This window comes from Macrotis lagotis, chromosome 5, assembly GCF_037893015.1.
Source record: "Macrotis lagotis isolate mMagLag1 chromosome 5, bilby.v1.9.chrom.fasta, whole genome shotgun sequence".
Taxonomy (NCBI): Eukaryota; Metazoa; Chordata; class Mammalia; order Peramelemorphia; family Peramelidae; genus Macrotis; species Macrotis lagotis.
Genome location: NC_133662.1, coordinates 3,462,175 through 3,487,578, shown reverse-complemented (window position 1 = coordinate 3,487,578; position 25,404 = coordinate 3,462,175). Strand labels below are relative to the sequence as shown.

At 36.2% G+C, this 25,404-nt stretch overlaps 1 protein-coding gene across 7 annotated transcripts in view; it reads left to right on the top strand.

Annotated features, from left to right (window-relative positions):
* The window catches only part of ANKS1A (ankyrin repeat and sterile alpha motif domain containing 1A), a 264,812-nt gene that overhangs the window by 106,601 nt on the left and 132,807 nt on the right, over window positions 1-25,404 (top strand). For 6 of the 7 annotated variants that reach the window (XR_012478464.1, XM_074236482.1, XM_074236481.1 and 3 more), the window contains 3 exons: window positions 696-892; window positions 8,811-8,903; window positions 25,247-25,367. Coding sequence is in view for 6 of the 7 variants with exons in the window: in XM_074236482.1 (XP_074092583.1) it covers window positions 696-892; window positions 8,811-8,903; window positions 25,247-25,367 (411 nt within the window). In the remaining variant the exon portion in view is untranslated. The remainder of the gene's footprint in view (window positions 1-695; window positions 893-8,810; window positions 8,904-25,246; window positions 25,368-25,404) is intronic. The other variant, XM_074236486.1, reaches the window with a different exon arrangement.

The window sequence follows — 25,404 nt, the reverse complement described above, 5'->3', positions numbered from 1 at the left end:
CAGTCCTCTGATGATTTTTATAGAAGAGTAAACCAGGAAAGGACTCGAAAAGGTAAATAACTTGCTCATACTCATATAGTTGAGTAGAAGCAAGATTCACAGTCGGATCTTCTGAGTTTTCTGTTCAGCACTGAGTCATCTGAATAATTATTCTCAATTTTTTGTATGTTGAAATAAAAGACAAAAATAATTTCTAGTGCCTTAGAAAACCATATCTTTTCCATGTACTTCCCATTTGGAAGTTTGGGAAGAAGAGAAGTCCTACTGACAAACATGATAATTGTCTTCAGGTATTTTAAGATCCTTCCTGTGGAAAAGGAATTTGGTTTATTTTGCTCTGCCCTAGATGCAGAACAAGGAATAATGAATTGAAGTTGCATTTAAGGAAGAACTTGTGGATAACTAGATATTTCCAAAACTGGGAATGGGTTACCTGGTTAAAGTCTTGAGTTTGCTATCACTGGACAACTTCAAGTAGAAGTGGAATGACCATTTGACAGTAAATTTTGTTTCCATGCATAGTTTGGAATGTTACATTTTTGATGTCCCACCTCTTGAGTTTTGTGCCTTCTGATTTTAAAGTGAACACTCTTGGTTTTTTGTTTTAATGTAGCTTTGTCAAGATCAGAATTCTGCATTTGGAGGCATTGAGTGTTTTCTTCTATTTCCCTTTTTTCTGTTCTTGTCTTTATTAGGTGATGTAGAGAAAGCAGTAAATGAGCTGATCATTGATTTCGATATGAACTCACAAGAAGAAGGTCCCTATGAAGCTCTGTATAATGCTATTTCCTGCCACTCATTGGATAGCATGACAAGTGGAAAGTCTTCTGACCGAGAATCTGTAACTAAGGAGGCAGAAGCAGCCATTGTGAAAACATCTGGAGTGAGGCCTGTGTGTACCTGTTTTGTTTTTAAAACCCAAGAAGGTGGGAGGAAGGTAGGGAAAGTAGAAAGATGGGCCAGTAGTATTTCTGTCCACTTGCTGCCCTTTTTGGAGATCTAGGTTTGCCATTCAACTGGTTTACTTTTGGGGGATATGAAAGAGTAATTAATATAGGAGGAGTCTTCTCTCAAAACCCATCACATTTGCACCACACTGCACATAGTAGATGTTTAATAAAAGTATTTGATATTAAAATAAATTAAACTTCAAATGACATTCATTCCCCTATATGATTTCTCTCTTTCATTTCACCCTAAGGACTCCTGGACCTTGCCATTTGCCTTAATTTTTGTTCCGTTCTCTATGGTGGCTCTCCTAATTAGGATGTGCAACTCTTCTTCATGAGATTCTTTTAATCTCTGTTGCGGTGACAGTTCCTGCTCAATTTAGAACTTCCTTGACTTGATAAGAAGATGGTGATTATATTAAGAGATGGAATGTTCCCGATTTCAGCCCAGTGAGATTACATTGTAACATTTTGTCATTTTTCCCCTGAAACAAGGAGCAAATTGAAAATCTTTAGTTTTTATTCCAACAAGTAGTTGAAATTTTTGCTAATATATTTTACTCTTTTGTCTAAAGGGCTCCCAGAATCCCAGAATTTCTATTTCAAGAAGGAACAAAAAGACCATTAGAATTACTCCCAGCTTGTATGGAATATTTTGACTTAGCTCCATTGACTCTCAGGGATTATTCCTTGTCAAGATTTATTTTAAGATGAACTATCTTGAGGCTTCATTAATATGTTAGAATCCTTTCATGTATGCTTATGTTTGCTTTTATCTAGCCTTATCTTTCACATTGTTGTTAAAAAGCTTGAGTTTTCTCTAGTTTTGGAACATGGGGGAAAGATCAACAAACAGCAGCTTATTTCCTATATTGTTTTCCTTGCCCATTGTTTCTGTTGTTCTTACCACTGCTCTTGCCTCTTTCTTTACCTTTAAACTGAGTCCCTGTTTCTATTCTTAGAATTTCTTTCCATATCATTTCCCTAGGGTGGTTTGCCATTTTGGGGCTTCTACAGTTATTACCTCTACTTAGTCATATACTGTTGTTTTGGGTTTTGAGTATTGTTTTCCAGATAGACTAGCTACTGTCCTATTAGAGTCATACTAATGATTGTATCTTGAGACAGGTAAATTTTGGTTTTATGCTTATTTTATTCTTGCTATTCAGGCTAGTTTGAATAAGGTGGAAGAATCTATTATAGCTCCTAGGATGATCTATATAGTCCTAGAGACCCTACTGTTTTGAGTGTATTCTCTGGTAGTAGATCTTCTGTGGTTCTAAAGGGATAAAGAAATTTGCCATAATGAAATGGACTCTTCCTTCTTTGCCCACTGGTTGCAACACCAAACATAAAGTTTGTCTCTAGAATGGTCCTGGGATCGTGACAGCCCCTTAAACCTAGAGTTGACCATCTCAGAACTACTGAGCCTGCCTAAGTCCAGACTTCTCTCTAGATCTGATGGGTATCTGAGGAGTTGGACTCTAGGATGAGATATTGGTCAACAGGGTACCTGTATAATTTCTGTGTACTTAATGCTAGTGTTTCACCCTCTTCCAAATGCCCAGTCTAAAAACATTAGCCATATTAAACTATGAATTATTTTTTGTTTTTGATATTTGAGCACAGAGCCAGTAGAGGGAGCTGAAACCATTAAGAGTAGTGAAAATGGTAGTGGAAAACTAAGAATCTCTACTTGATTACTGGGTTTTTTTTTTTTTTTTTTTTTTTTTTAGGTTTTTGCAAGGCAAACGGGGTTAAGTGGCTTGCCAAAGGCCACACAGCTAGGTAATTATTAATTGTCTGAGACCAGATTTGAACCCAGGTACTCCTGGCTGCAGGGATGGTGCTTTATCCATTATGCCACCTAGCTGCCCCAATAGATTACTTGTTAAAGAACAAGTAATTTAATATCAACTTAAGGACTTTTGGTCATTTGCTAATTAGTTGTTGCACCTTAGGTTCTTTTTTTCCCCCCACATCATTATTTCCACTTTTTCCTTGTTCATATTGCCCTTCTTTAAGTAATCTATGTTAGAAGAGAGTGGGGTTTTTTTTTTTTAGTTATTTAGGTTTGAGTTCACAATTTCCCTGTACTTCTTGCAGTAGAATTCTTAGATCTTTTTTAACTCTTAGATTTTTTTTTATTAAAAATTTTTTTTCTCTCCAAGTTCTCTTCCTTCCTTTATCCTTCCTGCACTCATTGAGAAGACAAGAAACATTTCTGATAGGCTCTTATTTTTTTCTTCCATAAACATAAGGTCTGGAAGGAGGTTTACTAGAGGAGAACAGCTAAGCCCTGCCTTTTATACTCTCCAAATCTTAATCAGCACACCTTGATTACATACTTGCTATGTAATTGGCTCTGTTGTAGGTGATGGTGATGCATAGCCAGATATCAAATAACTTTTAAGGAGTTTAAATTATATCAGTGGGAGATCACATCTGACACCAAGTACTGGGAGTGCTGGCTCTGAAGTTATAGGACTTGGTTCAGATTCAACTTCTGATGTTGACTTCTTTGTGACCTTGGACAAATCACTTGACCTTGTTGGATTCTGGTTTCCCAGATCCTTTAAGATCCTTTCCAGCTTTAGGTCTGTTATCCTCCCAGTCTTATGTATAGACATATATACCAAATAAATATAAAAGACACACACATACACACACTTTTCCTACAAGTCAGTAGTAGGGAAGGAATAGGTAAGTGCCCTCATGTAGGACCAGCTGAGTGGATGATTTTTCTGGACAGCTTTCTTAGTTCAGTGTTCTTCTCTTTCCTTTTTTTTTCCTTCTTGAAATACAGTGAATTAACTTATAGACTTAGCTTATATAGTGCATGGAGTAGTTGTGCCAATGCAAGTTGGGAGAAACACTCCCATTGACTCTTTTCTTATAAGTCTATTCCTGTAGACTAGAGGGTGAGGATGTATTTCATTCTCCCTGAGTCTGTAATCTTCCTAAAAGAATCTGCTTCTTAATGAAATTTTGTAGTCAAAAAATAGCTGATTAAAGCATGAACAATTCCTTGAAACTTAAAAGGGACTGAAGTAGCTTTTACCATAGTTGCAGATTTGTTTTTCAGATTTCTTTTTACATGCAGTGTTCTGTTCCAATGACAATACTACATATCTTCAGAATGATAAGGATGCAAGAGCTTCAGATATTAATGCCTGTGGCTCCACTGTATTACCTTTTTTTCTTTTTCAAAATTCAGGTGTTTATTTTTTTCACATTGCTATAATACTTATGTTGTAAAAGTACACATAATCCCTCCCCCACAAAGAAAGAGAAATCTCAAGGAAAAAATAAGAGGAAAAAAATAGTATACTTCAGTCTGTATTCATGCATTATCAGCTTTGTCTTTGGAATGGATAGCATTCTTTATTTAAGCCCTTCAGAGTAATTGTTTCAATATTTTTTCCCTCAGTTGCTATTGCTAGCTGTATTTCCTTCCATTCTATTCCTCCCCATCCACATTTAACCTTTCACGCTGTTCCTCCCTAAAAATATGTTGTATTTGACTACCTTCTCCCATGATCTTGCCTCTCTTCTTTTTTTTTTTTTAGGTTTTTGCAAGGCAAATGGGGTTAAGTGGCTTGCCCAAGGCCACACAGCTAGGCAATCATTAAGTCTTTGAGACCGGATTTGAACCTAGGCACTCCTGACTCCAGGGCCAGTGCTTCATCCACTGCGCCACCTAGCCGCCCCAGAATTTTTCAAGTCTATTTCATTTATTTTAGTTTTTTTGCAAGGCAGTGGGGTTAAGTGACCTGCACAAGGCCACACAGCTAGGTCATTATTAAGTGTGTGAGGCGGATTTGAACTCAGGTACTCCTGAATCCAGGGCCGGTGCTTCATCCACTGCGCCACCTAGCTGCCCCAGAGTTTTTCAAGTCTATTTCATTTTTTTTTAGTTTTTTTGCAAGGCAGTGGGGTTAAGTGACTTGCACAAGGCCACACAGCTAGGTCATTATTAAGTGTGTGAGGCCGGATTTGAACTCAGGTACTCCTGAGTTCAGGGTCGGTGCTCTATCCACTGCGCTACCTAGCCGCCCCCAACACTTAATAATTCTTAATAATTACCTAGCTGTGTGGCCTTGGGCAAGCCCCATTCTCTTCTGTCAAATATGGTCATTCCCTCTCCCCTCCCCCATCCCTTTTTTTTCCATCTCTTTCCTCTCCTATTTTCCTCTAAGGTAAGATAATTTCTATATCCTATTGAGTGTGCATGTCTGAGCCACTTCTGATAAGAGTGAAGGCTCACTCATTCTCCCTCACCTTCCCCTTTTCCATTCTATTGCAAAAGCTCTTCTTGCCTCTGGTTACCCAATTCTACCTCTCTTTTTTCCTTTCTCTCAGTACATTACTTTCTTGCCTATTAACTCCATCTTTATAATATGTTATAATTTCATATTCAGCTCCCTTCTGTGCCTTGTCTTTACATACTTCTTTGAACTGTCCTAATAAATGAGAAGGTTCATGAGTTCTCAGTACCATCTTCCTATGCAGAAATACAAACAGTTCAACATCATTAAGTCCCTCATGATTTGCTCTTCCTTTCCACCCTCTCTATGCTTCTCCTGAGACTAGAAGATCAGACTCTGTTTAGCTCTGGTTATTTCCTGGGATACTAATACATTGTTGGTGGAGCTGTGAACTCATCCAGCCTTTCTGGAGATCAATTTGGAATTATACCTGAAGGGCAACAAAAATGTGCATACCCTTTGATCCAGCAAAACCACTACTGGGTCTATACCCTAAAGAGATGATGAAAAAGGGTAAAAACATCACTTGTACAAAAATATTCATAGCGGTTGCCCCCTAGTAGTGGCAAAGAATTGGAAATTAAGTAAATGTACTTCAATTGGGGAATGACTTCACAAACTGTGGTATATGTATGTCTTAGAACACTATTGTTCTGTTAGAAACCAGGAGGGATGGGAATTCAGGACTATTACCTTCAATTTAGGAAAAAACCCTTGTCTTAATATGTATTATGCATTATCATAACTTTCAGGTATCTAATAATTTTTAAGTTATTTCTTCTGGATCTGTTTTCCAGGTTAGTTGTTTAAGGAATGATATATTTCACATTGTCTTCTAATTTTTCATTCTTTTGGATTGTTTTATTATTTCTTGATCTCTCAAAAAGTCATCAGCTACTCTTTGCTCTGTTCTACATTTGAGGGAATTATTTTTTGTATCACCTTTTCCATCTGACCGATTCTGCTTTTTTAGGGGATTTTTTGGCAAGGCAATGGGGTTAAGTGGCTTGCCCAAGACCATAGCTAGGTAATTTTAAGTGCTCGAGGACAGATTTGAACTCAGGCACTCCTGACTCCAGGGCCAGTGCTCTCTATCTACTGCGCTACCTAGCTGCCCCACCAATTCTGCTTTTTAAGGCATTCTTCTCCTCATTGGCTTTTTCCATTTGACCTAAACTGGTTTTTAAGATGTTATTTTCTTCAGTATTTTTGGTATCTCCTTCCGCAAGCTGCTGACTTGGTTTTCAGGATTTTCCTGCATTGTTCTCTTTTTTCTTTACAAATTTTCTTCTAGTACCCTTATTTGATTTTCAAAATCTTTTTTGAGCTCTTTAATAGCCTAAGACCAGTTCTTATTTTTCTTGGAGTTTTTGTATACAGAAGTTTTGACTTTGTTATCTTCTGAGTATGTATTTTGATCCTCCATGGAACCAAAGTAATTGTCTATGGTCAGATTTTTTTTCTTCTGTTAATTACTCATTTCCCCAATTTATGACTTGGTTTTAACTCTTTGTTAAGGTGGGGCTCTGCTTCCACGGTGGGGGATGCACTGTCCCAAGCTTTTGAGGGTTTTTACACCTGTTTTCAAGGACATCCCCTAGGGACTTCACTTACTCTCTGTCCGCTGTGAGGATGCTCTCTGCTCTATTATGGCAGTAGAGTTCCATTATTTGAGACTGGCGCCACAGACTGCAACCTGGATCTGCGTATGGGCAAAGCAACAGAGTTCTGCCTCAGAGATAGCAAAGAAATTTCTGCAATCTCTCCCTTACCCTCTGTGGACTGAGGAATCTGGAAGCAGCTGCTTATCAGACTTGCTCCTTGGCTTGCCTAAGGCCACACAGCTAGGGAATTATTAAGTGTCTAAAGCTGGATTTGAACTCAGGTACTCCTGACTCCAGGGCTGGTGCTCTAACCACTGTGCCACCTAGCCACTCCTGATTGCTTGGATTTATTAAAAGAGTTTTCATAGTTTCAGAAAATCTACACTTAACCTAACAGCCAAAGAAGACAAGTGTTTTAGATTTTTAAATTTTATATCCTTGCAATTTCTGTAATAATTATTCTCTCTGTGCCAGTATTGCAATAGGAAGGGGCTCAGCAGGAAGCTCTTCCTTGCAAACTTCCTTACAGTGTTCTGTTATCTTGTCCTTTCTCCCTCCTCCCAAAGGAGAGAACCTAGAGCCTCTGGTCCACCCTAACCCTTGGATCCTTTCCCTCTTTCTCTTGATTAGTGAGTCAAAATCCTCCAAACCCTCTACCCTACCACCTCTTGAAGAAAAGTTCATACAGCTTGAAGGAAGGAGAAATGCAAAATGTAATCTTGTAGTATGGAATGCCACATACACCCTCACATGTCCCCAGGGCTAGATACTGTGGCACATTGGGATTTATCAATTAACCTACAGGTCCCTTGGGTCTTGTTATTTGTCTCATTCATGGATAGAGATGGGAGGCAGGAGGGAGGGAGAGGGAGAGAGAGGAAGAGTCTTTTCATCCCTTGTTAGAATGTGAGTTCCTTGCAATCAAAAATTGTCTCCCTTTTCTAGTTGTATCTAGCACTTGCCACAGTGCTTGCTACATAGTAAGTATCTTCTATATGCTTTTTCACTTAATAATAGGAAAGTTTTCTAATCCCAGCTTTCCTATTATTATTAAGAAGACCACCATCTTCCCAAGCTCACAATCTTGGTTTTTTCACTTCCTTATTTCTCGCTCATGCCTCTTACCCCATTTCTTGAGAAATCTTGATCATTTCTAACTTCACAACAGCTCCTCTAAATTTACTGTTATTGACATAGTTTGAGCCCAACTAGAAGTTTTCTGTGCTTTCTAATTGGTCTATGTGCCTCCAATATCTCCTCACTTTATCTTCCACTCAGCAGCCAAAATTATTTTCCTAATGCTAAAGCTAGGTTTATCCTAAGATAGAACCTGCTTAGCAACTAAAGCTCTTTGGGACCTGACTCCTGCCTACGTTCTACTTTCCTATTCCTGTCCACACTTTCCACAATCCAACTTTGCTGCCAGACCCACTGTTTCTCACAAAATGCTTTTGCATTTGCAATTTCCCATGTTTGGAATGATTTCCCTCTTCTTTTAGCATTCCTGATTTCTTTTAGAATTCAGAAAAATCCCATCTTCAGCCTGCCACTACCCATGCTTAAAGTACAATCCTTTCCTGATCTCCTTCTGCCCAAAATACAAATGCCTTCTCTCTAATATTATAGATCTTATATACACAAAGCATATTTGTCTTATGTACATAATTATTTGCTGTCTCCTTCTTTGGGTTTGAGCTCTTAGGGCAGGAAACTGTTTTAGCTTTTTGGGTTTTTTTTTGTATCTTCATCACTTAGCACAGTAATAGGTTAGTGTATCATTCTTCATTACTTCTCAATATATGATAGAATTTCTTATCACATTGTCTTAAGAAATTAAGGAGAAATCTACCTGGCACTCTGTAAAGGGAATAATTTTGACCCCCTTATTTGGTCTCTAACTGATAGCTAATATAAGGGTAGACCAGAAATGCCAGATGTTTAAAGAGAAACATGCTAAATCACTTAGGCTTTTGTTTTTAATCATATAGAGAATACGTCCTCCACCTCCGGCAAAACCACCACCAGAGGAAGAGGAAGAGGAAGACACTGAAATGGAACTTTGTCCCCATATATCCTCAGCGGTATGTGTGTGTGGGGGGGGAGAAGAGAAAATTGAATTAGATTAAGTAATTGTTTTGGGATGATTGACTCTTTTTATTCCTGACATGTGTTATCCTGGTACCTTCTGGCTGTGTTCTCTTTGTAGTAGTGAAACTGCATTTTATGATTTAATGAAGCACTCCTATTTATTCATTATTTTTTTTCAAAAAATTATTTATTTTTCATCCATATGCATATGTATATTTTTAAGTTACAAAATTCCCTCCCTTCCCAACCCCTTCCCCTCAGAGGAAAACAGTCAGGTTAGCATTGTACTTAGATTTTTTTTTTGTACTTACGTATTTTTAATAAATATGTTTACAGATTAGTCATTTTCATTATGAGGAACTAGGATTAAGGGAAAGAGATACGGAAAAGATAATTTTTATAAAGTGTTCATCAGATTCTGAAGGGTTTTTTTTTTTTCATTTTGTTTGGTTTGGTTTAGTTTGGGTTGGTTTTTCTTCCTCTGAATGAAGATAACATTGTCCATAGCTAGTCTCATATGGTTGTCCTAGTTCTCTGAACTGTTAAAAGGAGCTGCTTCAATCAAGGTTGATCATCTCACAAAGTTGTTGTTTATTTTTTGAAAGATTTTATATATTTTGAGTTTTACAGTTTTTCCCCTAATCTTGCTTCCCTCCCCCTCACCCCCCCACAGAATTTAGTCTGTTAGTCTTTACATTGTTTCTGTTAAGTTGAACGTGATGAGAGAAATCATATCCTTAAGGGAAAAAACTAAAATACAAGAAATAACAAAATTACGTATAAGATAATTTTTTTTTTTAAATTAAAGGCTATAGTCTTTGGTCCTTGTTCAAACTCCACAGTTCTTTCTCTGGATACAGATGGTATTCTCCATCACAGATATCCCAAAATTGTCCCTGATTGTTGCACTGATGGATTGAGCAAGTCCATTAGGGTTGATCATCACCCAAATATTGCTATTAGAATGTACAATGTTTTTCTGCTTCTGCTCATCTTGCTCACCATCAATTCATGCAAGTCCTTCCAGGCTTCCCTGAATTCCCATCCCTCCTGATTTCTAATAGAACAATAGTGTTCCATGGTATACATATGCCACAGTTTGTTAAGCCATTCCCCAATTGAAGGACATACATTTAATTTCTAATTCTTTGCCACCACAAACATGGCTTCTGTGAATATTTTTGTACAAGTGATGTTTTTACCCTTTTTCATCATCTCTTCAGGGTATAGTCCCAGTAGAGGTATTGCTGGATCAAAGGGTATGCACATTTTTGTTGCCCGTTGGGCTTAGTTGCAAATTTCTCTCCAGAAAGGTTGGATGAGTTCACAGCTCCACCAACAATGTATTAGTGTCCCAGATTCCCACATCCCTTCCAACATTGATCATTTTCCTTTCTGGGCATATTGGCCAATCTGAGAGTGAGGTGGTACCTCAGAGCAGCTTTAATTTGCATTTCTCTAATAAGTAATGATTTGGAGCAATTTTTCATATGATCATGGATTGCTTTGATTTCTTTAATTGTAAATTGCCTTTGCGTAGCCTTTGACCATTTCTCAATTGGGGAATGGCTTATTTTTTTTAATTTTGACTCAGTTCTCTGTTTATTTTAGAAATGAGTCCTTTGCCAGAAATTTTAATTGTAAAAATTGTTTCCCAATTTACTACATTTCTTTTGATCTTGGTTACTGTGGTTTTGTCTGTGCAAAACTTTTTAATTTAATTTAATGTAATCAAAATCATCTGATTTGTTTTTAATGATGTCTTCATCTCTTTCTTGGTCATAGACTGCTTCCCTTTGCATAGATCTGACAGGCAAACTATTCCTTGATCTTCTAGTTTGCTTATAATATAGTTTTTTGCGTCTAAATCCTGTATCCATTTGAATCTTATCTTGGTACAGGGTGTGAGGTGTTGGTCTAATCCAAGCATCTTCCATAATAACTTCCAATTTTCCCAACAGTTTTTATCAAAGAGAGTTTTTATCCCAATAGCTATACTCTTTAGGTTTATCAAACAGCAGATTAACTGTAATCATTTCCTGCTCTTGCACCTAGTCTATTCCACTGATCCACCACTCTATTTCTTAGCCAATACCAGACAGATTTGATGACCAATGCTTTATACTATAATTTTAGATCTTATAAGGTTAAGCCACATTCTCTTGCATTTTTTCATTGAATCTCTGCACATTCTTGATGTTTTATTTCTCCATTTGAATTTACTTAGAATTTTTCTAACTTATTAAAATAGTATTTTGTAATTTTGTTTGGTAGGGCACTAAATAAATAGTTTAATTTTGATAGATTGTCATTTTTATTATATTAGCTCAGGCCTGTTCATGAACAGTTGATGTTTGTCCAGTTATTTAAATCTGATTTTGTTTGTGTGAGAAGTGGTTTGTAATTGTTTTCAAAAAGTTTTTGAGACTGCCTTGGAAGGCAGACTCCCAGGTATTTTATATTGTATGAGTTTGCTTTTTTTTAATTGTTATATTTATTTTTGTACAAATGATTTTTTTATACATTACTAAAATATTCTCGTTTAAAAATAAACATATACCGACTCCCCCCAAAACATATAGACCCTTATGAGCAATAAAGCAAAGAGGAAAAAATTAAAATTAAAGCATATAGCAATAATAGGGGCAGCCAGATGGTGCAGTGGATGGAGCACTGGCCCTGGAGTCAGGTGCACCTGAGCCCAAATCTGGCCCCAGATGCCCAACAATCACCCAGCTGTGTGATGTTGGGTAAGCCACCCCAACCCCATTTCCCCACAAAAATCAAAAAAATCCCCCAAAATAAAATAACGATGATGATGATGATGATGATGATGATGATGATAGGGGCTGTCAGGTAGCATAGTGGACAGAGCGCCGGCCCTGGAATTCAGAGTACCTGGATTCAAATCTCCCCTCAGACACCTAACAATCACCCATCTATGCAGCCCTGGGCAAGTCACCCAACCTCATTTGCCCCATAAACTGCCACCCCCCCAAATAATAATAACAACAATAATAATATAAAATATGCTTCAGTCTGTGTTCCAACATTGCCAGCTCTGTCGCAGGTGGATCACATTCTTTAGGATAAGTCCATCACAAAAGCTACTTCCATATTTTTCCAGTGTTGCCATTGCTGATCGAAACTCCCTCCATTCGTACTTCCCACTACCATACACTATGTTTTCTCTGTCCTTTCACTCTGTCCCTCTTCTTAAAGGTGCTGTAGGGCAGCTGAGTGACACAGCAGACCGATCACTGGTCCTGGGGCCAAGAGGCCCCAAGCCCACATACTACTCCTAAGGCCAAGCAACCACCTGGCCCTGTGGTCCCGGATAGGCTATCCAATCCCAGCCTGTTGCAAAGAAGTAAAAGAGAAAATGTATTATATCTGACCACTCTGCCCCATGGTCTACCCTCTCCTCCATCACTCACACCCTACCCACTTCCCCCGTCCTCCCTCTTCTCCTCCTTACTCTAGATGTCTATACCCCATTGAGTGTAGATGCTGTTTCTTTCTCTGAGTCTGATGAGAGCGAAGGTTGCCTCATTCCCTCTCAACCTTCCCCCTTCTATATCATTGCAGTAGCTCATTGTAATAAAAAAATCTTATTATATGAAATATCTTAGCCTGTTCCACCTCTCCTTTTTTACAATATATCTTCAAATTCAGCTCTCTCCTGTGCTTCATCTATAAAAACTCCTACATGCTCTATTAAATGAGAAGTTTCTTATGAGTATTATCAGTATCATTTTTCTATGCAGGAATACATGTAGTTCATCATCTTTAAGTCCCTCATATTTTATCCGTCTCCTCCACTCCATGCTTCACCTGAGTCCTGTATTTGAAGATCAAACCTTCTGTTCAGCTCTGGCCATTCCAACAGGAACATTTGAAATTCCCCTGGTTCATTGAAAGTCCATCTTTTTCCCTGGAAGAAGACATTCAGTTTTGCTGGGTAGTTGATTCTTAGTTGCATTCTGAGCTCTTTTGCCTTCCAGAATATTATATTCCAAGTCCTACGAGCCTTTAATGTAGTTGCTGCTAAGTCCTGTGTGATCCTGACTGCAGCTACACGTTATTTGAATTGTGTTCTTCTGGCTGCTTGTAATATTTTCTCTTTGACTTGGGAGTTCTGGAACTTGGCTATAATATTCCTGGGGGGGTTGATTTTTTGGGGGGGGGGATCTCTTTCTGGGGGAAATTATTGGATTCTCTCAATTTCTATTGCAATTTTACCTGTAGGAATTCTTTAAAAATGATACCAAGACTCTTTTCTTGGTCATAACTTTCAGGTATCCCAGTAATTTTTAAATTATCTTTCCTGAATCTGTTTTCCATATCCTTCTGCCACGGGGCTGCAAGATCTAAATGTGGTCAGAGCCCCAGATTCCTATTCCAGGTACAGAGGACAGACCTCAGAAGTCTCTCTCCACTCTTCTACCTTGGGTACGCTGGGCACTCAAGCCTGAGTTCCCTGGGGGCTCCTGCTTATGGGCTCTTCCTACTTCTTTTTCCTGGATCTGGGCTGCTGTGGCTACTGCTCACTGAATGCCCTGAGGACTGGGCTTCATGCACTTGCTCTGGCAGAGGCTCCCCGCTGATCTTCCAAGTTGTGCCCAGTACTCCCCAGGGTGTATGTCAGGAAACTGCTCCCACTGCCGTGAACCGTGGCTCCCAGGTGTCCTGGCGCTGCCTCTGGGAGGCTGAAGTTCCTTCACCCTGGCAGGCTGCCCCTCTAACCCCTTGGAGCAGAACTTTTCTGCTATTTTCCAGGTTACCTTGGACTGGAGAATTGCCTCACTGGCTCCCTCTCTGGGTTCTGTCTCTCAAAAATTTAGTTATTATTTTATAAGTTTTGAAACATTATAGAGAGAGAGCACCAAAGAGAGCCGCTTCTCCTGTTGACATCTTGGCTTCGCTCTCTGAGGTTACTTTGAATGGGGTTTCTCTTTCTAGCTCTTTCTGCTGTATCTTGCTAGTCATGTAAAGAAATGTTGAGAATTTATGAGATTTCATTTTATATCCTGTGACTTTGCTATAAAGTTGCTATTTATTTCTAGTAGTTTTTTAGAAGATTTTATGGGATTCTCTAGGTATGCCACCATGTCATCTGCAAGAGTGAGAGTTTTGTCTCTTCCTTCCCAATCCTAATTCCTTCCTTTTCTTTTTCTTTCTCTTTTTCCTGAAGCTAACATTTCTAATACAGTATTGAATAGTAGTGATGATAATGGAATCCTTGTTTCAACCCTGATCTTTTTGGGAATCCTCTAGCCTATCCCCATTGCATATGATGCTTGTTGATGGTTTCAAATAGATACTGCTTATTATTCTATGGAACAATCCATTTATTCCTACACTCTCTAGTGTTTCTAGTAGGAATGGGTGCTGTATTTTGTCAAAGGCTTTTTCAGTATCTATTGATATAATTATATGATTTCTGATAGGTTTGTTATTGATGAAATTAATTATACTAACAGTTTTCCTAATATTGAACCAACCCTGCATTCCTGGAATAAATCCTACTTGGTCATACTGTATTATCCTAGTGATAACTTGTAATCATTTTGCTAAGATTTTATTTAAGATTTTTGCACCTGTATTCATCAGGAAGATAGGTCTATAATTGCTTTTCCTCTGTTAGGCAGAGTTCTGTCTTCATCTATTTTTCCAGAGTTTATATAGCATTGGAGCAAATTGTTCCTTAAATGTTTGATAGAATTCTCTGGTTAATCCATCTGGTCCTGGAGATTTTTTCTTAAGGAGTTCAATCATGGTTTGTTGGATTTCTTTTTCTGAGATACAATCATTTAGGTATTTAATTTCCTTTTCATTTAACCTGAGCAATGTATATTTTCATCCATTTCACTTAGGTTGTCAAATTTATTGGCATAGAATTGGGCAAAATAATTCTGATTTGTTGCTTTAATTTCCTCCTCATTGGTGGTGAGTTCACCTTTTTTTCATTTATGATACCAGCAATTTGGTTTTCTTTTTACTTTTTTAATCAAATTGAACAGTTTTATCAATTTTATTCATTTTTTCACAAAACCAGCTCTTGGTTTTATTTATTAGTTTAATGGTTTTTTGCTTTTGCTTTTATTAATTTCTTCTTCAATTTTTAGAATTTCTAATTTGGTATTTAATTGGGGATCTTTAATTTGTTCTTTCTCTAATTTTTTATTGCATATTTAGTTCATTGATTTCCTCTTTCTCTAATTTATTCATGTAAGCATTTAAAGATATGACATATTCCCTGACAGCTGCCTTGAGAGAATCCCATAGTTTTTGGTATATTGTTTCCTTATTGTTATTATCTATAATGAAATAATTAATTCTTTCTATAATTTGTTGTTTGATCCACTCTTTCTTTAATATGATGTTATTTAGTTTCCAATTAGTTTTGATGCTGTATCTCCCTGGCCCAATATTGCATGTGATTTTCATTGCATTATGATCTGAGAAAGATGTATTCACTTTTTCTGCCTTTCTGCAATTGATCATTAGGTTTTTATACCCTAGGACATGGTCAGTGTTTGTGTAAGTGCCATACATTATACAAAAAAAGTATATTCCTTTCTATCCCCATTCAGTTTCCTCCATAAGTCTATCATATCTAGGTTTTCTAACAGTCTATTTACCTCCTTAACTTCCTTCTTGTTTATTTTATGATTAGATCTATATAAATCTGAGATTGGGAGGTTGAGGTCTTCCACTAATAGAGTTTTGCTGTCTATGTCTTCGTATATCTCTTTCAGCTTCTCCTCTTAGAATTTGTATGCTGTACCATTTATTGGGTGCATACATATTTATTATAGAAATTACTTTATTGTCTATGTTACCTTTTACTTGGATAGAGTTCCCTTCCTTATGTCTTTTAATGCTATCTTTTTGCAGATGCATTGTCTGAGATAAGGATTGCTGCCTCTTCTTTTTTTCACTTCAGCTGAACACAAGATTTATTTTGCTCCAACCTTCTTCCTTTACTCTATATGTTTCTCTCTCTGCTCCAAATGGGTTTTTTGTAAGCAGCATATTGTAGGATTCTGGTTGTTAATCTATGCTGCTATTTGCTTACATTTTAAGGAAGAGTTCATTCCATTCATATTCAGAGTTATAATTACTAACTCTTTATTGCCCTCTATTCTATCTTCCTTCTGTTTATATTTTTCTCCTTTTTTCACTTTATCCATATTCCCAGTATTTTGTTTCTGAATACTGCCACCTTCAGTTGTCTGCCCCCCTAAATCACCCCCCTCCCCTTTCTTTACCCTTTCCCTTTTTCCCCTTTTTCCCTCCCTTCCTTCTGTTAGTTCCCCTTTTTCTCCCCCTCCCTGTCCCTCCCTTCCCCTTTTCTCCTTTTAATGCTTGAAAGGTGAGATGAGTTTCTTAGCTTAACTGAGTGTATGTAAATTGACTTTAAGCCAAGTCTGATGAGAGGAAGGAAGATTCAGGTGGTTCTCACCTCTTTCCCTTTATCCCCCCTATTGTAATAGGTCTTTTGTACTTCTTAATGTAATGAGATCTACCCCATTCAGTCTCCTCCATTCTCCTGTCTCCTTACTGTCCCCCCTTTTAAGGAGCTATTTTTTTTTTAAATAATTCTACCTGAGTCACAGAAAAGTTATGAGTGTTAATCACTTCTGGCTAAGTATATTCTCTAATCACAATGCTGAAGAGTTATGAGAATCTTTCTCCCCACAGTATTGTTGTTAATGTGTACGTTGTTTTTTTTGGTTTTGCTCCCTTGCTCAGCTTTAGATCCTGTAATTCATTCCATGCTTCTCTAGCATCCGATCATTTATGCTTTCTTATAGAATAATAATATTACATAGCATTCATTTACCACAACTTATTTAACCATTCCCCAATTGTTGGACGTCCCTTCATTTCTAATTCTTTGCTACTATAAAAAGAGCTGCCATGAATATTTTGGAACATGTGGGACTTTCCCATTTTTTATGATTTCTTCTGGCTATAGGCCTATATTTGGAATTGCTGGGTCAAAGGGAATGAATCTTTTTAATACTCTTTTGACATAGTTCCATAGTGCTCTCCAGAACAGTTGGATCATTTCACAACTCCACCAGCAATGCATCAATGTCCCAGTCCTCCTCAAACCTCTCCAGCATTGACCATTGGCAGCATTGATTTTTATTAGAGCAGAAACTTTTTAAATTTAAAATAGTCAAAATCATTCATTTTGCAGTTTATAATGTACTCTAATTCTTTAGTCATGAATTTATCTCCTTTGCATAGATCTAATAGAGTATTTCTTAATTTATCTATGGTTTCTCCATACTCCTATTTGGAGAAGATCCTGTCAAACTCATTTTGGCTGAATGACCAGCAGACTACTTTATTCTAGATTTTTGAATCATACTGTTAAATTTTTAATTTAAGGTTTCTCTATATCAATATTAATTAAATGCATACCACCATAGAAAATATTTATGTATCTTTTTCCTTGTTTTTGCAAGGCCTCGGGGTCAAGTGTTTTGCCCAAGGTCACACAGCTAGGTATTTATTAAGCGACTGAGGTGGAATTTGAACTCAGGTGCTTCTGATTCCAGGACTGGTGCTCTATCTCCACTGAGCCACTTAGCTGCCCCAATATTTATGTATCTGAAGGAAAATTTAAAAGTTACATTATGTTTCACTTTACACCTGCTCCATATTGATACCTTCTCCTGTGTGTGCTAAATTGTTGTACATGTAGCTTATAATAATAAAAATAGGAATTCTGGCAAGATGATAAAATTAAACACCAGTTCAAATTGCACAGTGATAAATGCAAGATGTGAATATGATATACCAAAAGATTACAGAAATTGACCTCCATCCCAGATTTATACTTTCTTCCTAAAACTGAATACATTTCATCCATCATGAGAAAAATGGTTCTTTAATGGGAGCAGGACATTTACATGAAAAATATAACATTGTGCATATTCAAGTGAATAGAGATTGAGTAAGTCAAGCAATTGTGCTAACTGGTCCACTACAAATTCTTATTATCTAATCTTAACTGGACACTCATTGTAACAGAGTAACTTTTTTTTTATTCCCTCTTGATTTCTGTATTCTATTTCCCGGAATAACTGCTTGAGTTTCTTTTCTTAAGATGTCTGTGTCCCAAAATTTTTGACTGAGCTACTCACCGTAAATGTGAGAAAATAAAGATCATTCTTTGCATGCTCCATTTTCTGTATTTCACATCCTTTAATATCACAGTTCTCTACTTCTTCTTTGTTGTCCTTGATAACATGACCTTGACAAATCAACACTTCTGGCTACCTTCTTTTAAGTTACTGCCTTATATTTTTTTTTCAGCCAATTTCCTTTCCAATCATCCCTTCTTTCTCCAGTCATCATTATCTTCCTATTTATTGGTTCCTTACATATTCCAAAAGCACTTAAGTCACTTTCATCATTAAAAATCCTCACCAAACCCTACTGTTTCCTCAAACTGATGTATTATATCTTCCCTCCGTTTCTCAGCTTAGCTCCTAGGAGTTACAGTAGAAAAGTTATTGAGTCAGAGAATCTGGGTTCAAATTCTTTGTTCCTACTTGCATGGCCTTATGTTAGTCAATTATTCCCTGTAGACCTCAGTTTTATAAACTGTGAAATGAAGAGTTTGAACTACATGACCTCTGAGGTTCCTTGATCCTCGAACACTTGTCTTTGCTAAATGCTTTCGCTTCCCACTTCTCAATCTTCTACAGTCTGGCTTTCAACCTTAATACCCAGTAAAAACAACTCTCTTCACTTACTTAATTGCCAGAAGTAGTGGGTGGCCTTGTTCTGTCTTTAATTCTTCTTGATTTATTTGCAGCTTTTGAAACTTTACCAACATCTTCTCCTGAATACCCTCCTCTCTGGGCTTCCAGATACTCTTGTATCTTGTTTTTTTCCAAGTCTCTTTTTCTCTCATACACTTATTCAGTCAAGTATTTAATAAGCACCCACTATGTGTCAGGCACTCTAGTATGTACCAGAGAAATATATGACTGTGAGTATACCCCTCTGACCTGTCTTCACTTTCCTTCTTTCCATATGTTCTCACTTAGTGAGAGAATCCCCAGAGTTTTAATTTGTACCTTCTATATAGATCTTAAATAGATCTCACACATTATATATCCAGCCCTGGTCTCTCTGTCTCAGCTCCAGATCTGCATCACCAACTGTTTATTGAACATTTAAAAAAAGTAAAATTGTAGTTATAGAGTTCATTTTTCCATCATCTTCATTTTGCAATGTATTTGTATCCATTTGTTCACATCCATAGGCTCCTCCCACCATGTTTCTGAAGAAGCTAAATGAGTATCTGTCTGTCCTCAGAGTTCCATATCTGGCACAGTGGATTGCTCAGAGCCTAGGGCTTCAAACATCTTTCTCCTGTTCTCCCAAGCACCCAAATAAAGATATACCTTCCCCACCCAAACCCCAACAACAGTATCAGAGTGATCCTCAAGGTGATAAATCTGTCAGAAGGTAAAAGTCTCCTGCAAAGAGATTAGAGCAGTCATCATTCCCTGCCATCTCAGTAGTTGTGCTAATATCCCCAAGCTTTTTATAGCTGCCTTGCACAAAGTCATCAATTAAACATTTTTTTAGATGCCTCCTCTGCCAGGCCAAAATAATACAAAAATGTTCTGGGTTATATAAAAAGAAGCAAAAGACAATCCCTACCCAAAAGGGCTCACAGGTGAGTCTCAGATCGAACAACTTTGTATTGATCCACAGTGGCTGTCTTGCTTTATAGCAGTTCACACTGATTCTTTGGAAGTATGGAGGTATAGTAAAACTTCCCCATTCTACCAGTGTCCTGGCCTATAGCAATTGAATGCTCATTTCTTTTCTTTAGGACTGGGACAACTAAATGGTGTAGAGGATGGAGTACTGGACTTGCGGTCAGGAGGATGGGAGTTCAAATCCAGTCTCAGTCATTTGACTTAAGCTGTATGACTTTGGGCAAAGTACTTAACCCTGGTTGCCTCACATCTAGGGCCATCTCCAGTCATCCTTATTTATACTGGCCACTGAACCCAGATGACTCTGGAGGAGAAAGTGAGGCTAGTGACTCAGCACAACATCTCCTCACTCAAATCCAATTCATATGCTTCTCATGATATCACCTCTTGATGTCGTTGTCTTCTTTGAGAACAAAGGATAAACATCATCATCAACATTTTTAGGGCCAAGCTTATGATAATTTATTGCATTCATTTTCCATTATTTGGTTGTTACTCTTATTTTAATGAGTAGGCATAATGTTTTACTTTGAATCTAGTCATTCAAGTATTGCTGTTCTATATTCATCATATTTATTGTTTTTTATAACTGAGTAATAGTCATTATATTATTATACATTGTTAAAAAATTGTTCATATCTTTTAAACATTTTTCCATTGGACAATGAATTTTAGTGTTTTATGTTTCTTAGTTGCCTACTATCTTTGACATCAGACCCTCATCATAGATATTTGATAGAAAAATTTCATTCAAGTCCTCTGCTTCCTTTGCATTTATTTTGTCCTTACACAAACTTTTCTTTAAGCATCAAAATGAGCAATAATCATTGCTTCATTCTACTACCTCTCCTCCCCAATTGAAAAAAAAAATGAGAATAAACAAAACAAAACCCTTCATTTTAAGATTTCTTTAAGGTGTTCACTGGATTCTTTGTATTGCTACTTTTCCTTCTGGTTCTAAGAGTACTGAGCAGTTTTCTTTTAAGATTCCTTGAAATATGATGCTTAGACTCCCCCTATTTTTTTTTTGGTCTTATATTTCTGGCACTTCATCGATTTTTTTTGGGGGGGGAGCTCTAGGTTTTTTCCTTATTTACAATATGTTGGGGCAGTTAGGTGGCGCAGTGGATAAAGCACTGACCCTGGAATCAGGAATGCGTAAGTTCAAATCCAACCTCAGACACTTAATAATTACTTAGCTGTGTGGCCTTGGGCAAGCCACTTAACTCCATTTGCCTTGGAAAAACCAAAAAAATAAAATAAAATATGTTATATTTTTGAATTACATGTAAGAGCACATCTTTTGCTTTTTAATGTGGTGAATTTAAAATTCTCCTTCCTTCCCCATCCCTGAAATGGGAAACAATTTGATAGAGGTTATATGTGTGCATTCATGGAAATCATAATTTCCATATAAATCATGTTGTGAAAGAAAACACAAACTTTAAAAAAAAAAAGCATGAGTAAAGTAAAAAAGCTTTTAAAAAGTATGTTTCAGTCTACATTTAGACTCCATTAGTTCTTTCTCCGGAGGTAGATAGCATTTTTTCATCTTAAGTCCTTCAAAATTGTCTCAGATCTTTTTTTTTTTGCTGAGAATAGCTAAGTCAATTCACAATTATTGTTTTTACTGTATTCATAATCCAATGAGTCTTAAAGTTTTTTCTTCATTCTGCTTTCTACATCATTTGTTTTTACTGTCAGATAAGCTTTTTTCCCAATTTTTTGATTTTGTTTTAATATTTCTAGTTTAATATTTTTGTTATTTATGAAGTCATTAATATTTATTTGATCCATTCTCATGTTGAAGGATTTGGCTGGGTGGCTCTGTGGATTGGGTGCTGGACCTAGAATCTAAAAAAGTCTCTAGCTACTGATAAAATTTATTATTAACATGTATTATTGTGTGATCCTGGCCAAGTCATTTAATCTCTGTTTGCCTTAATTCACTGAAGAAGGAAATGGTAACCCATTCTAGTATCTTTGCTAAGAAAACTGCATAGACAGTATTGTTATGCTATACTCCATGGTGTCATGAAGAATCAGACAACTCAGTGACTGAAAAACAATAATTTTTCAAGGATTCTGTTTAGCTAAGATTTTTATTACTCCTATTCTAAGCTATTAATGTTCTTTCCAATTCCTTCTTTCGTAACTCTCATTTCTTTTTCCATTTGTCCTCTGACATTCTCAATTTATTTATAAAATAATTTCATTCCCTTAAAAAAACAAGAAACTATTATTTACCCCTTCCAGAGATTTAGTTGAATTTGTGCCCAAGCCAGTTAGGTGCTTTGGAGTCTTTAACTCATTATGCAAATGAGGAAACTGAGTCAAACAGAGTTAGGTGACTTATCCATGGTCTCACAGCTATGTCTAAAGTCACATTTGAACTCAGTTCTTTCTGCTTTTCAGGACAGTATTTTATCCATCGTAACACCTTTCTGTGACAAACTTTCAATGTCCCCTTTCTATGACAAACTCAATTAAAAATTGATTTTCATTTAAACCAAATATTATTATTCACAATTAATAGAAATGTTAAAATTAGCAAAAAAATTTAGAATAAAAATTAGCAAATTCACAGTGGGGGGAAAAACACCTTTATATCATATATACATAGTTAGGTAAAACAACTTCATACATCGATTTTGACTGTAAAATACATCTTAGTTTCTCTTTTGAGTTCTTTACTTCTCTTAGCAGGTGAGCAGCATGCTTCAGGAATCATGCTTGGTCACGTTTTTGATAAGTTTTGATTTGAAGGTTGTTTTCACAATGTTATTATTGTATAAATTGTTCTAATTTTCACTTTACTCTGCATATATTGATATGAGTATAAATAGAATGGTACACACACACATACATACATATATATATATATATATATATATATATATATATATATTATATCTGTGTCTCTAATGGTACCTATTTCTAGGGTGAAATGGTGAAGAAGGTAGAAAAAAATGGGAAAAAGGAAGAAAAAAATCATCCCTTAAAGCATTTAAGGCACAGTAGTAGCATTAATAATTTGTTTAACCATTCCATAATTGTTTAGTTCCAGTTATTTGCTATTATATGTTGACCTAGAATCAATGTGTATGTGTATATGTATATCTTTTTCTTTGACAGGTATAGAACTCATGTTACTAACTCTGGGTCAGTAATTGAGGGAATAAGCATAGACAAAGAAAAAAACAGTCTCTACTTGGTACTTAATGTACTTAGAGAGCCATCTAAATATCAATTGAAATAAAATTTCAGAGTGTAAAATTTATCTATTTTAAATCATCAGTATTTTTGTATATTTCCAAAGAAACTGAAAAGGACAAGATAGAGAAATTTCATTTTAAAAAACCCCCTCAAAATATATAGATTATTTGGGATTTTACCTGTGAAAACACACACCAAAACTACATAACTAACTGCAAAATGTTTTTTATATAATTAAAGACAGCCTTAAATAATTGGGCAAAATAGTTATTACTCAAGATCAAGCTGAGACAATATAATAAAAATTTACAGTACTACTTATGTTAATTACTTATTCAATATTATACAGATGAGAAAACCAAAGATTACTTTGAGTTTGAAAAAATAACAGTGAAATTCATCTGGAGTAAAAGGCGGAAAGGGATAAAAAATTCAAAATATTGAAAAAAATAGTAAAGACAACTTTTTTCTTTTTTTTTCATTTTTGGTTTTTGCGAAGCTGTGGGGTTAAGTGATTTGTCCACAGTCACACAGCTAGGTAATTTTTTAAGTGTCTGAGGTCAGATTTGAGTTCAGGTCCTCCTGACTAAAGTGGTTTTTTTAATTCAGGTAGTGAGTAAGTAATGTTAGCATTCTGAACCCTTAACCCCCTGAGCCAACCAAATCTTTAAGAATGTCTCCATCCCTTTAAGAGAAAAAACCATCTAACCTCCACTGATACTGGTATTGCTCCTAGTATATTAATGATAATAACATCATAGATGCTATCTTTACTGCCTTTCTTTGTAATCTTCCTTTCTTTCTGAATGCTTTTCCTTTCTCTTTTTGGGTTTTCTCTTAACTGCCTTTTTTGGGGGGGGGTATGTGTGTTTATGTCTGTCTGTCTGCCTCTTTGTAATATTCCAGACTTGTTTTAGACTGGAAATATGGAACAAAGACTATAGTGCTTAGATTTACAAGTGGCAAAAACATTGCAGATCAAAGTTTTAGAAGGTGACCTTTGCTTTGTAAATTAATCAGAAATATTTTGCTGACTTTATCAGTTCTAACTACTGTTTACTCTTCTACCCAAATTTACATTAGGTAATAACAGATAAAGTTGTCTAAAACAGATAATTAACAACTGCCACATGCATGACACTTTATAGTCTATGAAACTCTTTACATACATAATTTTATTAATACTTTAAACAACTCACTGAGGTAGGTAAAGCAAGGATTCTCATTTCTTTCGTATGTAAAATTATGCCTTAGATTTAGTGATTTCCCTGATCATATAAGCCTTTAATTGATATTTTCTCTTCTTTTTGACCCCATCCACCTAAAATGTTCTTAAATTAAGATGCTAAATGGAAGAACTGAGAGTTAGAGCTATACTTTTATGGAAGAGAGAAAACAATTGACTCTTAAAGTTTTTTCCCCTGTCCAGTGAAGCTCTCCCTATGATTATGTGAAGAAATGGTTCATAATATTTGTAAGTATTTGGAGAGGAAAGGCTAAAGAAATGATTCAGTGTAAAGATCAGTTTTAATTGAAATGGATGGAGAATTCCATCCATTGAATGATATGTCTTTATATCAGGTTCAGAAACTGTGGGGAAAATGACCTGGGTAATGCTTCATGATCAAAAATGTGTCATCATTTTTAGACACACACAGAATGAAATAAAAATGTATACTAGTCTTCATGTGAGAAACAATGAGGGAATTTTATTTTTTCTTTCTTTTACATTGGTAAATTGATGCCAAATAAGTCATGAAAGCCCATAGAGAGGTTTGAAACATTTTATATAAGTTGATCAGTAGTGATTCTTAGTTAAATACTTATGTCATTTTTCTCAATATCCCCTTCTTCCCTATTCCCTCATGAAAAATAGTTTTTTCATTTTTGCTTTAAATATCTATACAACACTGTAACAGCAACATAGGATTGATGATCAACCTTAATGGACATGCTCATTTCATCCAGTGCAATAATTAGGGACAATATTAGGGTATCTACAGTGGAGAATACCATCTGTATCCAAAGAAAGACTATTACCTTCAATTAAAAAAAAAAGTTGACTTGCATACTATGTAATCTTGCTATCTCTTGTATTTTATTTTTTCCTCAAGGATATGATTTTCCTCTCAGCACATTCAATTATGATCAGTGTATAGCATAGAAACAATGTAAAGATTATCAGACTGTGGGGGAGTCGGGGTAGGGAAAGGAAGTTGGGAGGAAAATTGCAAAATTCGAAACATTTCAAAAAATGATAGTAGAAACTACTATTGTATATAATTGGAAAACAAATAAAATATTTATATTAAATATCTGTAACAAGAAGTACAATACATTATGGTGTTGTTCTTTATTAGGTCCCAGTCATGAGAAGTAGGAGCCAGGGTAGTGCACCCAAAGAGGAAGATGAGCATCCTTATGAGCTATTACTAACAGCAGAAACAAAGAAGTTAGTATCATTGGAGGGAAAAACGAAAGGTAAGAGGGTTTGTTTAATTTTTTTTTTTAATTTTTC